General features: G+C 37.7%; 1 protein-coding gene across 7 annotated transcripts in view; it reads right to left on the bottom strand.

The window, feature by feature from the left end:
- Positions 1-16,814, bottom strand: part of COL8A1 (collagen type VIII alpha 1 chain) — a 603,924-nt gene that overhangs the window by 322,843 nt on the left and 264,267 nt on the right. Inside the window, exon 1 of one of the 7 annotated variants that reach the window (XM_062206878.1) lies at positions 3,883-3,948. The exons of 5 other annotated variants lie outside the window; for them this stretch is intronic. In XM_062206878.1, the coding sequence (XP_062062862.1) occupies positions 3,883-3,933 (51 nt within the window). In that variant the 5' untranslated portion in view covers positions 3,934-3,948. Of the gene's footprint in view, positions 1-1,536; positions 1,624-3,882; positions 3,949-16,814 lie in introns of those variants that run through there. One more of the 7 variants, XM_062206886.1, reaches the window with a different exon arrangement.

Below are 16,814 nucleotides of genomic sequence, written 5' to 3'. Positions count from 1 at the left end.
CACCATTTTATATGTAAAATATTTTAAATTAATTCATTCTATAAATATTTACTCAGCATCTACTATATGTGAAACACTGTTCAAGATGCATGTTACTGGGGTTGGTGCTGTGGTACAGCAGGTTAAGCTACTGATTATGGTGCCCACATCCTATATTGGTGCCAGTTCAAGTCCCAGCTGCCCCACTTCCAATCCAGCTCCCTGCTAATATGCCTGCGAAGGTAGCAGAAGATGGCCCAAGTCCTTTAGGTTCTTGCACCCATGTGGGAAACCCAGAAGAAGGTCTTGGCTCCTGGCTTTGGCCTGCCCCAGCCCTGGCCATTGCATCCATTTGGGGAGTGAATTACCATATAGAAGATCTCTCTGTCTCTCTCCACTCTCTCTGTAACTTTTTCAAATAAATAATTAAATCTTAAAAAAGCATGTTAACCTTTCAAAAAGCTTTGATGTGCATATATATCCATACTCATTTCATTCTAAAATCCTAAGAAATTGGTTCTAACATTAGGTCCTAAAGATCTAATATATCCAGAATACCAGATAGCACCTTAGAACTGTACTAGGAATAGCTAACTAGTTGAATAATTATTGTATGCGCATGCTAATCTAAGCACTCACAGGATGTTACTCATGTAATATAACAGCCCCATGATGGAGGTACTCTCACCATCCTGGTTTATAGATAAGAGGGAATGATGGGGATATTGTATAACGAAGAGCTCAAGAGGCAAACACAGGGAGTCTAGGTCAGCACAATGTAGAAATGTGCATTAAGGGGGCCAGTGTTGTGCCACAGCAGGTTAAACCTCCACTTGTGACAACAGCATCCTGTATCTGAATGCTTGTTTGAGTTCTGGCTGTTCTGCCTCTGATCCAACTTCCTGCTGATGTGCCTGGAGACAGAGTAGAAGATAGCCACTCATGTGGGACATGGATGGAGTTCTTGGTTCCAGGTTGCAAGCTGGCCCAGCCTTGGCATTTGCAGCATTTGGGGAGTGATCCAGTGGATGGAAAGCCTGCCTCTCTCTCTCTCTCTCTCTCTCTCTCTGACTCTTCCTCTCTCTCTCTCTCCAACTCTGCCTTTCAAATGAATAAAATAAATCTTTTAAAAAAATGACCCAATCACAAATTATAATAACTTAGTATTTAAAATCAGAAATATGTTTATGAAAATTATAACCAAATGTTCTGTTCAAAATAAAATCGAACACTCTAGTCTAAAGCCTTAACCACTTGGCCAGGACTACAGATTGAACACTCTATATAAATGCAAAGTAAAGATCAATAAACATCAAAAACTTTTCTTTCAAAAAATATTTTTACATGGAATGAATTCTCAGTTTTAGCCTCTAAATAAATGCATAAATATAAATCTCCATCTAATGTAACTGAAATATATTCATTGTGTCTATCTTTAAGGCCTTACAAAAAAAGAAGTGCTTTTACTTTTCAGGCCTTCTTGATATGAAATAGCAACAGAGTTTGGATTTGTATTAATACTATTATCTAACAAGAGAGTAGGTTAAGTGTACCTACATTTGTAAGTCTTTCAGATTCAGATTCAGATTCAGTGTTCATAAATATATCTCATTTAATGGTACTTTCTTCTGGTATTCCTGTATGATGGTCCAAGGGACATTAAAACAAAACTGCAAGGATAATGTAGAAAACACAAATACATTTTAAAGTGAGTATGTACATGTCAAAAGCCCAAGTGAAAATGTTTTACTACAATAGAAAAATTTAATTTAGCTGTTTTTCTCAGGTTTCCATTTATAAAGGAAGACAACGGAAAAGATGAGACTGGACTTAAAGAACCAGGGTAAATCCAGGCCTAAGAAATTTGTAATTCTGTGCAATACAATTAGTTTGAAATTTTTTATCCCATATTCCCTCAACACACTTCTAAAAATAATACTATCCACAATATAGAAATGCAGTTTCTTCCTTAAAAAACATTTTAACACTCAAACTCAACACAAATACATCACATCTAAATTCTCAAATAAGCTACACTTAAACCAAGCCTTCCTTTGCCTGTTTCCCTCTTTTTTGAAAATATAATAACTTAGATAAGTTTATTTAGAAATTATGTGAGCTAACTTGAGAAAGAAAAAAATGTTAGAATATTACATTTTCCATTAGTTTGAGGAGTCAGAATTGAAGAAAGGATATGTTTCCTTAATACAGCCAGGACTTAATTATTCATTCTGATTAGAAACAAGGAGAAGTTCATTTAGCTGTGAGCACTGGAAAGTCTGATGGTTGTTTGCTTTGCTACATGTAATTCAGCATATGTTCTCTGCAGATGAAGTTCTCTTCCAAAAGCCCCTAAAACCCTCATTACCCAACCTGGACATTCCCCTTCTAGGCTAGGTAAAATAAGGGAAAAATTATGTGGGGAACTAAAGTAACCAGTTCAGAACTTTCCAATAACCTCAGAAATACAACTTTGGCTTTTTACTTGGACTATTCTAGATTTCCATCTCAAATACACATCACCTTAGTACTCTAAAAGGTATGCCTTTGTCTTAGGCAATAATATTAATCTTTGCAGAACATAGACTACTCAGGAACCAAAAAGAACTAGTATGTTTCTTTTTTTTTTTTTTAAGATTATTTATTTATTTATTTGACAGAGTTACAGACAGTGAGAGGGAGAGACAGAGAGAAAGGTCTTCCTTCCTTTGGTTCAACCTCCAAATGGCCCCTACGGTCGGTGTGCTGCACCGATCAGCAGCCAGGAGAAGGGTGCTTCTTCCTGGTCTCCCACATGGGTGCAGGCACCCAAAGCCTTGGGCCATCCTCCACTGCCTCCCCGGGCCACAGCAGAGAGCTGGACTGGAATAGGAGCAACTGGGACTAGAACCCGGGGCCCATATGGGATTCCAGCATCGCAGGCAGAGGATTAGCCAAGTGAGCCACGGCGCCAGCCCCAAGAACTAGTATGTTTCTTACTATGCATATATGAAATACATGAACTTGTATATTTTAAATTAAATTTTAAAAAATTAAAAAAAGAAAAAGATGAAAAAAGAGAACTAGTTTGGAGAATCCAAAAGTTGGTATCAGGCAAATGAACATAAATTAGCTGAGATATATTAAGCCAAACTTTCAGTTGTTTTGTTTTGAACTATATTTATGCACTGTTACATACTATATGCAATTATTTACTGTCATGTACCAATTGTACTCTGACAAACTTCATGCATTCCTTGTTAAAACTGTTAGAAGAGATCATCAAACTTTTTCTGTAAAGGCCCTGTGATGATTACTTTAGACATTGTGAATAGATTGCAGGACAAAAACAAAACATCAAACCCCATCCATAGGTACTTTATAGACTCTCAAACCTCACTGAGAAAAGATTTAGTTGATATGGCAAAAGAATCATAAACACTGTCACTCTAGAATTATCATTTAAAAGAACACCCCTGGAGACATTAATTTGGAGCCTACTACTCTGTCCAATGCCCTTCAAAGTTTTGCTCTTAACTACTTCCTCACTTTTTGTTTTTACAATCTTAATAAAAGGTCCTTATTTCCTTGCCAGGTTCTTTTCCTTGAGAATATTTCTCTCAAAGATTCTATATGCATCCACACAGTTTAGGGAAACTGCTATTCAGGAAAATAATTAAAAAAAAAAAACTAGAAAATATGTACATTCCACATACAGAAATGTACTAATGGGGAATGCAGACATTTTAAAGTAAAACAGCTTTTCAATGGCAGAGTGTACCAATTATGTGGCTCACATTAGGGCAACAAATTTTCCCTTGCCTTCCTATTGCCATATGCCTGTCATTTTCGCCCTATAGTTTCCATTCACTGTTTCAAACATATGTTGCCACTTATTTGCCAGGAAAGGAATCTCTGACCTACCCGCTTTATGTATGATGAAATGGCAGACGGAATGGAGCCAGGGAGCACCATTAGCAGTTATTCACACTTCTGTTTTCTCTTAACTTCCTTTTCTGTAAAGTTTATTCCTCAGATGCTAGGAGGGATGTGTAATCATAAAGACATCCGTGACTCATGCTTTAGAATATGGAACTGCAGCAACTCTCTGCAGGAGCAAATGGTTTCCTCCTCCAGTGAGCCACATGCCCTCTTAACAAAAAGACCATCTCTAGGGCCCATAGCTTGGTGGAACACGGGGACCTTTTTGTGTAATCCTCACCAAACATCAACGCCATTTTCTAGCCACCACTGCTACAGTTTACTCAATATTAAATGATAGCTTTTGAACTCAGCACCTGTTCTGTAAGTTCAGGCTGCTAGGGGACTGCCCTGAGTCAAGAAGAGAAAACAGGATGGAGATCAATGAAGAGGAAGGGATTTCCCACGAAAGATGAAGGGGATTTAAGGAGATAAAATGTGGAAGTCTGGTGTTACATGTACTATAACAAGAAGTGAATGTTTATTTCAGTCTGCATTGATTATCCTCTTTTTGCTCACTGAAGCCAATCTGTAGGTCAAGAAACACTGCCATGGGTTAGCAGTTTTGTTAATACTGAACTAAATTCCTTAAACTATATCCTGCAGACACTACCAGGAAGTTGACCTCTTCTGAAAAAAGGTGATAGCCCAAAAAATAAGTCCTTGTACAAGAGCAGAGAGGTAATACAGTACCTTGAAGAACACCCCCTGCCCCCAGCATTACCACTCCTATTTTATGGACATAATAAAAAATAAAAAATAGTCTTGCTGAGTGACAGCCTACTAAACATTTGAAAGCCACTGCAAAGCTGGTTGAATTATGATTCATCCTTTAATGGGGATGTTTTCAGCTTTTCCAGCAGAGAACACGGGTGATTGCAAGTTGCCTTAAAGAACATGTTGTCATACATTAACTTGGGACGACTAAGAATAAAATGTAGTTAAGTTTAACTATTCTGGCCAGATAAAATATATACATTCTCTGGGTTATGAACACATGACTTAGGAACACTCCCTCTCAATAAAAATGCAGCCTGTGCTCTGTTCAAGGATGACACCTGGAGAACAAGAGTACTTCCAGAGCCACTTAATTTTTCTTCAGGCTAGTTGGCCTGGGGCCGCCATGGAAATGACAGGGAGGTATTCACCTGGAATGCAAATAGGGAACCTGGAACATATTTGCTAATAAATATCATGTTTTATGCAACTCACAGACTCTCAATTAGTCCACAAAAGCTAGCTGACCTGAACTGTAACTTAATTCTTATACATTTTCAAGAGTACTGTCCTTTGCTACATGCTGTAATAGTCACACAATGTATAAACCTTGTGCTTTGTGCTATTACTGTGCTACAAAATCACCACAGTATGGCACTTATCTAACTATAGGTTTTCAGCTTTATTATGGGTTTAGTAAGCCTCTTTGTACTACTCAAGGAATAAACTCTCTGCATAATAACATTGTTTTTATGGTGAAATATTTTACAAATGAACCCCTGAAACAGTATTTTTGCAAGATTGAGAACTTGCTACCTTTTGAAGATTAAAGAATTGACTTTCTTCTTGCTGTAAGAAAACAATTACCCTATGATCTAAATTCTGAGAAAATTTACCATTATCTTCGGTTTCTTCCAAAGCAAAAGAAACCAGTAGCAACAGAGTTTAGGAGCATCAAGAGACAAAAACAAAGGTAACTATAAATGGAAAGAAGGGAACAGCATATCAGAACAAACTTAACAACCAGGGAATCCTCCTCTGGCCAGATCTGGCACTGGATGAACTCCTTTCATGTATGTATAGCAAATGAACAAACCAGTGCCACCCTTTCTCACATTTTGTTTTTCAGATACAGACTTCTCTTTCTGCATGGAAAGGGCACTTTATTAACATACCTTGTAAATCTACTTCAGTTTTAACTAATATGTCTCTTCTATACTAAGCCTTTCCAATCAACTCCTGGTTTTAAATTCCTTAAAGGAGATTTGTCTTATTTTTTTACCATACAGAAAAACAAAGCAAAATAAAACCACACAAACAAAACCAAAACAAACAACAAAAAAACAAACAAGACACTATGAATATTACATAAAGAAACTAAGTTTACTGAACCTATTATAAGTTGGTTAAAATTAAGTGTCTTTTCTTCCCCCAAATTTGTCTAACATAGTAGTAGAAAATTAACAAATGAATACTCAATGTCTCTTCACCCGGCCTCAATCAAAAGGATACTATGTAAAGCAATTAATAGAAATATTTGTGGATTCAGAACAAATGGAGCTAGATTTTTTTACCTTCAAATGCCATGGGGAGGGAGCAGTAAAATCTAGTCATATTCTTAAATATCTATGTATTTAATAGAGGGATGCTAGTAAACAAAAATCATTCTCAGCATAGAATAACACTTCTTGCTATATATATTCTACATAGAAAAATCAATTAACTTTAGAGCATAAGTCACTGTGGACATTAAAGCAACTATAGGTTCCTTTATGAAAACAACCAACTCTGGTAAATCATACTAAAATAATTAGTTAACTTTCACCAAGTTAATGATACAATTCTTAAAACCTCGGGGCTGGCGCTGTGGTAAGTGGGCTAGGCCTCCAAATGTGGCTCTGGCATCCCATGTGGGCACCGGTTCTAGTTCTGGCTACGCCTCTTCCAATCTGGCTCTTTGCTATGGCCTGGAAAAGCAGTGGAAGATGGCCAAAGTGCTTGGATCCCTGCACTCATGTGGGAGACCCAGAAGAAGCTCCTGGCTCTTGACTTTGGATTAGCTCATCTCTGGCCATTGTGGCCATCTGGGGAGTGAACCAGCAGATGGAAGAGCTGTCTTTCATTCTCTCTGTAACTCTCTCTCTCAAATAAATAAATAAAATCTTTAAAAAAACCTCACAAACCTTGGCTTTAAAATCTAAGATCTAGTCTTAGATTGGGGAAGAGACTTGAAATTCTATAAATGCAGTATTTTTAACTTATAAAAAATGCCTATATGCTAATTTTATTACTGGAGATACAGTTATCTGAATGCAGAAGGTTGTCTCCAAACAGTCCCAGATCTCCCAGGAGCAGCTTGAGAGAACAGACATACAGAACATCCTGTTTTCACCTAAGAAGGCATTGCCATTACTCATCCATACAGTCCTTCTCATGACTAATTCAGCTACTTTCATGGGGAGCAGTGTCAACAGGAATCACCACTCTCCTAAAGGAAATTACAGGCCAATAGTGTACCCAGAATTTATAGAAAAGGGAATTCAGAATAATCTATTGAGTCCACATGATTCACGTAACTGTGACCCTATGTCCAGGTCAGGGATAACGTCTAATGGATCTGAAAGTGAATCATTTCACTCTCCTTCCTTCTGGCAGTTACAGATCATAAGACCTAAGGCAGTCTTTGGGGGATTGGGATGGAGTGTGGGGAGTGAGCATGCAGGATAGATTACTGGCTCGTAAGGAGACACTAGGAGAGACAGTACTTTTCTACCTCGGGGTGTTCTGTGTTCCGATGAGATGCCTCAGTTGTGGAGGTCTTCATGCTGCCAACATGACAATGAAGCCATCCAGGGGAAGAGACCAATGCCACAAGAACCAGAAAATCAGAATAAAACATGCCATGTCTAGAACCTGATCCAAGTTTGGATTTTTGTTGTTGTTGTTGTGAGGATATATATTTCATTAATTATCTGAGCAAACAGGTGTCCAAGTTTTCTGCTCATTCCTGCTAGAAGCAACCCAGTTGACATGCCATTTATTTCTGGTTACTCATATTCTGGACCACTTAGAAAACATGGGGCACTATTTTTAGGATAGTTCTCCGTGGAGGCAAACAAGTTAAGGGTGCCATATCTTAGATACAAAGCCATCTTACATGACATGGCACTCTCTCCAAAATCAGAGGCTTGCCTAGTGTTCTGTGTAAAGCTCTCAAATTCATGATGTCTTTCTCAAAGTGGCCACATGAGATGGCAAGTTACAAAGTAATATTCAAATTCAAAGACTGAATAAAAGTGAAAAGGAAAAAAGCACGATAAGCAAAGTACCAAACACAACTTTTGCTTTGAGAGAACTTCTTTAACTCTATAAAGTTAAATTTTAGTTTTCTAGACCTAATAGCATCACTAGGCACATGGATAGAGGACAAAGCCCCCAGTGCTCCAGTTCCACATGAAGCTAGCATTGCAAACAACTAAGCTGTCAAAGTAATGGTGATTTAGAAACAAAACAAACCTGTAGGGCACTGTGAGGAGAGCTGCATTGGAAGCAAGCAGAAAATAAACTCCATTTAGAATTTATAATAACAAACTAGCCCACAAGAGAATATGCAGCCGAGATTCATACTAACCAGGTGGTCTGCCCACCCTTCCCCCCATAAAAAGAACACCTGAAAATCTCTGGGCTGAAAATATCCAGCGGCACCTGGTACAAACAAATGGAAATTCTCTCTGGAAGAAGCTATCTCCAAAGAAGGATCAAATAATTCCCACATATAAAATATATATGAATTCATATTTTAAAAAAGTCCAAAGGAACACTAGAAAATAGTATGCAATGACTGAAAGCCAGAGAAATGACAGCAGAAGACGTACAGATGTTGAAATTATCAGACAACATGTAAAACAAAGTTAATAATGTTAAAAGAAAAACAAAAGGACTGCTAGTTCTTGTTAAAAAGGAGCTAATAGGGATAACCAAACAAGAAAAAAATAATAATAGAGAAATATTTGGAAATGAAATATGTAATAACTGCAGATAGAACAATAAATATTGGTGAACTGGAAGACAACACTGAAGAAATCACACAAAATTTAGTCTGAAGAACCACAGATGCACAACTGAAAGAGGCATTAGCAGTTTGAAGACTGTCTAATTGAGTTTTAAAAGATTAAAGAGAGGAAAAAAATTGCACAGAAGCCCTGTTTGAAAAGTTAATGGCTGAGAATTTTCTGGAGCTGAAGACAGACATCAATACACAGACTTAGGAATCTCAATGAAACCCAGAAGGGATAAAAGCAATCTGTGCTTAAATACATCCAAATGAAATTGCAGAATATCAAAGACAAATGGAAGATCATAAAAGCAGTCAGAGAAAAAAGGAATGACAATTAGATTGATGACTGACTTCAACAGTAACATGGGATGCCAGAAGTCAGTGGAATAAAATCTTCAATGTGTGGACAGAAAACAAGTGTCAAGCAAGAAGTCCTTACCCAGTAACAAAATCTTTTAACAACAAGAGAATAATAAAGACACATTCAAATAATTAAAAAGAATATACAGAACAGACTTCAGGAATTTCAGAAAGATGCATTTATATAATGGAAAGGCATCCCAAATGGAAATCTGAAATAAAAGAAAGAATGATAAGCAAAGAAAGTGGTAAAAATGTTGGTATATCTAAACCCCACATTGACTAAAACTACAATAACAGATGATAATGTGTTGTGGAATTAAAAGATAGAATTAAAATATATGACAACAAATCTGTGAATTTGGAGAGTATGTTCAAAATTAAGTTTTTCAAAGGTCCTTAATTTTTTTTTGAAGATTAACATATTGATCAATTTTAGACTTTCAGAATATAACTTGTGAGATAAAATTTATAGGGTAATTAATCCCTAGCAGAATGGGAATACAGTGCTTAACTTCCAAAGTACAAAGAGAGAAAATGAAAATAAAGATAAAAGTAATTAAGATAAAAACAACAGAAAGGTGGTACAAATGGAACCAGCAAATAAGATGGCAAATTGAAATATATTGATAATTATCATAAATAGAGATAAATGATTCTGTTAAAAGCAAAGCTTACAAAACTGGATTAAAACCTTTCTAACAATAAATCAATTATATGGTGTTTACATGAGACTCACTAGAACACAAGCATATATAGTAAAGCTGAAAGTAAAAGGTTAGAAAAGAGACCTATCAGATAACTACTAGTTAGAATAAAGGCTATATACCTATATCAATATGAGACAAACTGAATTTTAAGGAAAAGCCATCTATAAAAAGGCATTATAGAATGTGAAGAGATCCTATTTCCTAGGAATAGTTCAAATTCACATGTATCTAAAAATTTGATCTCAAATATATAAAGCAAGAATTGAAAGAAGCACAAGGACAGAGTAATCCACCAAGACAGTCAAGAGTCTAGCATACCTTCCATAATGATTAATAAATCAAGCAGACAGATATCAATAAGGTTACAGAAGATTTTAACACAGTTGGCAAGCTATATCTTAATAGAGAAAATTGTTCTCTCTTTTTTTTTTTTTTGGACAGGCAGAGTGGATAGTGGGAGAGAGAGACAGAGAGAAAGGTCTTCCTTTTGCCGTTGGTTCACCCTCCAATGGCCGCTGCGGCCAGCGCATCTCGCTCATCCGAAGCCAGGAGCCAGGTGCTTCTCCTGGTCTCCCATGGGGTGCAGGGCCCAAGGACTTGGGCCATCCTCCACTGCCTTCCCGGGCCATAGCAGAGAGCTGGCCTGGAAGAGGGGCAACCGGGATAGAATCTGGCGCCCCAACCGGGACTAGAACCTGGTGTGCCGGCGCCGCAAGGTGGAGGATTAGCCTGTTAAGCCACGGCGCCGGCCTGAAAATTGTTCTTAAGATCTATGCAAATATACTTTCTCTTCAAGCAGACAGGAAACTTGGACAAAAAGTAATCACATATTGGGAATACAAATCAAAGCTTAACAAATTTTAAAGAACAGATAACATATCAGTCGTTCTCTAATTATGGCATAATCAGAGACCAAGGATACTCGTCCTACTCCAAAATATGTGTTTAAAAATTAAGCACAATTCTAAATGAGCAATGAACCAAATGAAGAGATGAAAGCCCAGGATCATGAAAAAAACAAGCTAAATGTCTTAGCAGAGCTATTTTTCTTTTTTGCAATAAAATTTTTGACATCAAAATTGACCCAATAAAGAGAATCAAAGAATTTCTTTGCCAGGAAGATAGAAAAAGAGTGCCTATGTCACATACTTCTATTTACATCATGATACTAAAACCCAAACCTCACTGCCTGAATTTTAGGACACATTCATAGTCTGGTCCCACCTAATGTGACCACCTGCAGCCAGAGCTGCAATGCCCAGCACATGCACAGTAGCCTGATGAGGTCCAGCTCTGCTCTACAACAGCCAGTCAGTGACTCCAGTCAACCCAGAGTCCTTTTGCTCTGCCATTCTCCTTCATGAATGCCTAATGCACTCTCCAATGCCCATGTGAACTTTTAGCTTCTATTATGAAGACCTATCAGATATTTCTAAGCCTAACTGGTACACTGTATTCCAATTTGATCCTAACTGTTTTCTGGCATTAGTTAATTTGTTCTACTTACCCACTCAAATCTGGGCAGGCACATGCTTACCACTGCCTCATCCTATTGCCATGAATTCTGCATAGTGATAAATACACAGAAGGCGCTCAACCAACAGTTACTGAAAACCTTTTTTTTTTTTAAAAAAAAAAGATTTATTTATTTATTTGAAAGAGTTACACACAGAGAGAAGGAGAGTCAGAGAGAGAGAGAGGGAGGTCTTCCATCTGTTGGTTCACTCTCCAATTGGCTGCAACGTCTGGAGCTGCACCAATCTGAAGCCAGGAGCCAGGAGCTTCCTCCAGGTCTTCCCATGCGGGTGCAGGGGCCTAAGGACTTGGGCCATTCTCTAATATTTTCCCAGGCCATAGCAGAGAGCTGGATTAGAAGTGGAGCAGCTGGGACTTGAACCAGTACCCATATGGGATGCCAGCACTGCAGGGGATGCCAGCACTGCAGGCAACGCCTTTACCCACTACGCCACAGCATCGGCCCCCTGAATGCCTCTTAACAAAGTAAATGCACATGAGATTTTATCATTGAATACTTATAAATTGTCATACACATACACACACACAATATTCTGTTTAAATATTCCACCTCCTTCAAGAGACAGGAAAATATTTTTCAATCCATCCAATTCCTTCCAGTGAAGAAACGTGATGAACAAAAGTGGATTTTTGATTTCCAGGAATATTCTCATGCACAAGGTCACAAAGGCTGAATGAAAAGATAACACATTGAGCTGTTTAGAAATAGATTCCTCGTTCCTGATATAAGCAGTTGAATTTTATTGTTCTTCATTTCCTGTTGTAGTTTTTGGTAAGTGTACATGCAGCATGCATGTGTACATATGAAGTGTGAGTGTGTGTGTGTGTACACACACGCACGCTTGTAATTTGGACAAGAAAGAAGAGAGGAGCAAAGGAAAAAGGTGAAAGTCATACATCTTTCTACAAGGTTTCAGCAAATAATAGTCAGAGATAGCAAATAGGTAAATGTTATCAACCAAAAGTCAGTCAGCACTACTCATAAGTTAAGTGAGATACAAAGTGCTTTTACAGTTTGAGTGTACTTGCACATTAAAAAAGGGAATAAAGAAATGCCAAATTAATTTATGAACATGTTAAATATGAAATCTTCGCATTCAACAAAAATTATTACTTTTGGCCAAATAAAGGACAAGACAATGAAATATAACTGGGTTAGTCACTAGATAATCACAGGATTTACATAAAATTAATTAATAGCATACACTTACTGCTATAGTCTAGTAAGCAGACAAATTAGCAATCAAGATAAACTTGGTATTCTGTCAATATTATCAGAGTACATCAGTATTTGGAGATAAATATCAGTGTCCTAGTGAGAAATCATTGGGAATAAAAATTAAACCCTTAACCAAATGGCTCACCAGGCTTCTCATGTAAACGCACAGGTTCTTCTGGCACCGGACAAAAGCCATTCATGGTAACTGAGATGTTTCTGTGTGCCTCAAAACTCAGATGAGCAGTTTTCATTAGAACTGATTGTGTTTAAAAAGGAATCAACACTACTTTATACTACATTTTTCCAAGAAGTCACGATGAGCCCAGAGCTCACCACTGAAAAGAAACTCCACTCTTGCAGCTTTAACTCCCTAAGTCTGCAGGCTGTCAGAGCAGTATTATGACATAACTTCCCCCATTTGTGTGGTTAAATAGCTACCCAAAAATGAAATTTCCTTAGCAAATAATATTTAGGGTCAAGGGAAGTAAAGAAACTTGAATACATGGAAGCAAGAATAGTTTTGGGCTCAGGTCTTATCAATATTTAGATGATTTAAAAGTCCAAGAGCCAAAACCTATCACCATAAATAGCATTCCACACACATTTACCTCAAAGACTGTGAAATAAATGGCACGAAAATGAACCAAAAGCTAACAGTTGCATGATAGTTTGTATATGCTCATCTCCTTCTCCTGCTGGACTCAAAGTACTTCTTTTCATTCATTTTCTCAGTCATCAGGTTTGTAGAAATCCCACTCTGTGCAGTGTGTTGTGCAGGTCCTCATATAGAATCCTATCAAATAGGAAGATTTGAGGCATAAGAGGTAGAGGGTGGGGTAGAGTCACTGTCATATACTAAATCCTCAATAAATGACTGCAATTCCTTTCTCTTACCATAAACCTTCTTTAAAGAAGTTTTACATGGATTTGAGCTGTGAAATTCAAATCAATGCAATTTTTAAAATATATTTGTGAAATCTGTAAGTCTGTGTTATAAAAAAAACTTTTTTGTGTGTGTTACAAAAAAACTACTTACAGATTCAGAAGTTGGCAATAAGTGAAAATAGTTAAAAACATATGGTAGGGTTGAGTGACCCTTTCTACATAATTTCTGATAATATCCTAAATAACAAGAGGGAGAGAAGTTGAGAGAAAGAGGGGAGAAACACTCAAAGAGAAGAAACCATAGGAAGCACAAAGAGTCGAAAAAGCACTGCTTCCTGGCCAGAGCTTTTCCATTTGCATATCTCTTAGCAAGTTACTGCATAGTCTGCATCTTAGTTACAAAAACATGTAAGAGAGATGTTGACTAGATGATCTCCAAAATTTATTCTCAGTCCATCATACTCTAGTACAAGAAAACTCGCTGGCAGATAAGAGAGGCAGAAAGCTCTAGGGCTCCATGCTAGTACTATTTGTTCCCTCAGTCTAAATCTTACTACAGGACACTGAGTGTGATTTCTACCAGAAATTTCTGGAGTCAGTTTACAGTACAAACTTGAGGTCACTATTTACTCACTCTGTGATCTTGAACAACTTACTTAACCCCACTGTTTCTCAGTTATATACCCCAGAGTCATTATGTACACCACAGTTAATACTATATATAAAGCACAATATGCCTGAAATCCATTGAGCATTCAATGTGTCATTTATTAATTTCATTTCTTTTGCTATTATTATAACAAAGATGTAATATAAATGAAAGCAGTATAGAAGTGATTATCCCAGATTATCATAAATGTATAAGATGAATACATAGGTATGTGGTTTGCTCATTTGAAGGCTGGTTTTCAGTAAGCTCAATTACTCAACAATATGATGTTTCTAAAATGGTAGGAAAATCTATGTTTACACAAATAAACATACATTCATGAGTATACAAGTACACACATACACAGTGCCTATAAAGGGGGACAATAATTATAATAACAAAATAACTGACTCATTCTTAGCATCAAATTTTGAACAGAGGGTATATGAAAGGATTCAAATTATATCAAACAGAAGCAGCTGAAGATCCAGGAAGAACTATTTTCAAATATTCAAAAGGATGCCATGTTAAAGCAACATTAATCTGGTCCAGTGCCATGGCACACTAGGTTAATCCTCCACCTGTGGCACCGGCATCCCATATGGGTGCCAGGTTCTAGGCCTGGTTACACCTCTTCCAGTTCAGCTTTCTGCTGTGAACTGGGAAGGCAGTGGAGGATGGCCCAAGTGCTTGGGTCCCTGCACTCGCATGGGAGACCAGGAGGAGGAACCTGGCTCCTGGCTTCGAATCGGCATAGCTCCAGCCATTGCAGCTATTTGGGGAGTGAATCAACGGAAGGAAGACCTTTCTCCCTGTCTCTCTCACTGTCTGTAACTCTACCTTTCAAATAAATAAATAAATAAATAATCTTAAAAAAAAAAAAAAGGCAACATGAATCCATGGAAAGACAAGGAACAATCTGTGGCGCCTTGGCTCACTTGGCTAATCCTCCTCCTGTGGCGCTGGCATCCCATATGGGCACCGGGTTCTAGTTCCGGCTGCTCCTCTTCCAGTCCAGCTCTCTGCTGTGGCCCGGGAATGCAGTGGAAGATTGGGCCCCTGCACCCCCATGGGAGACCAGGAGGAAGCACCTGGCTCCTGGCTTCGGATTGGCATAGCTCTGGCCGTAGTGGCCATTTGGGGGGTGAACCAATGCAAGAAAGACCTTTCTCTGTCTCTCTCTCTCTCTCACTGTCTAACTCTGTCAAATAAAAAAATTAAAAAAAATTTTTTTTTAAATCTGTGGATGTTAAAAGCCCCATTTTCAATTTGTAGTAGAATGGATTTTAAGAGGGTGATAAAAAAGAAATCACTGAAGCTTTTCAGCACTGACTAATGCTTACTTGACTATGCATGGCCAATTCCCAGTCAAAATGCTAAAGTTTTCACTCGAGATAGAACTCAATCTAATGACATTTCCAAATCTATATTTTATACTGCAGAATGGATGTCTATTAACATGAATTATAACAGAATTTCTCATGTGCAGATTGACCAATTAGCAAGCATGCAAGGTAGTGGTGTTAAATGATAATACAGAAATTAATATTAAAATTCAGATCTCCCCATTAAGTTTTTGGCTAGAATTGCGAAAATGTGGCCAATTTTAATGGCTTGAGTTGATAACTAGCAATCAACAGATTGCCAAGTTAAAAGAAATAAAAGGTTGCATTTATAATCCATGAAATGGATAAATGGGGCATTCAATCTTTCAAATAAGTAATGTACTTAGTATAACCTGGTTAAATGACTCTAATATTAATTAGAACTTCAGACTCCTTTTGACAACTGTGATCATATTGTTTCATTACACCATTTTTTCATTTTTCCCAAAGAAGCATGCAGATCCAGAAAGCATAGGGACTGGGTCATCAATTTACTGTGTGACTAAGTCCCTTTACCTACATGAGCTTCAATTGTGTAATCTATTTAACAAGGGGGAACAGGAAGTGGCAATACATAAACTAGATATTTTGTAAGGCCTTTACATTCTAAAATGTGATTTTATGGAAGGATCATCCCTTATAGTAATCTATTAGTGTATTTCTGCATTTTTAATTTGTTCATTCTTTTTCCTGGTGAAGGCATCTCCAGCTATGATATAGGGAAGTGTAGCACCTTAGTTTTACCACCTACCACTGACAGTTTCTATGAGATAGTTTTGTTATGTTTTTCTAGAGTCTTGAGGAAGTTGTTAGTAAGGAGGAATGCATTTTACAATTAGAAACCACATTCATATCAAGAAATAGTCTATATAAGTAATGGGCAAAGCAGAGTTAGGGACAGAAAGGAAGATTATAAAGTATCTCCCCTCATAAAAATCATCTTAGAACCATTTTTTTAAGATTTATTTATTTATTTGAAAGGCAGAGTTACAGAGAAACAGAGGAAGAAAGAGAGAGAGAGAGAGAGAGAGAGAGAGAGAGAGAGAGAGAGAGAGAGAGAAAGAGGTCTTCCATCCACTGGTTCACTCCCCAGATGGCCGCAACAGCTGGAGTTATGCCGATCCAAAGCCAGGAGTCAGGAGCTTCTTCCGGGTCTCCCACACAGGTGCAGGGACCCAAGGATTTGGGTTATCTTCTAATGCTTCCCAGGACATAGCAAAGAGCTGGATCAGAAGTGGAGCAGCCAGGACTCAAATTGGCACCCATATGGGATGCTGGCTCTGCAGGTGGCAGCTTTATCTGCTATGGTACAGCACTGGCCTCAGAAAGAACCATTTTACTCTTACTTTCTGGAGGC

The sequence above is a fragment of the Lepus europaeus genome, chromosome 2, assembly GCF_033115175.1.
Source record: "Lepus europaeus isolate LE1 chromosome 2, mLepTim1.pri, whole genome shotgun sequence".
In the NCBI taxonomy this organism is placed as follows: Eukaryota; Metazoa; Chordata; class Mammalia; order Lagomorpha; family Leporidae; genus Lepus; species Lepus europaeus.
The sequence above is the reverse complement of the archived record's forward strand: the minus strand, read 5'-3'. Positions and strand labels throughout refer to the sequence as shown.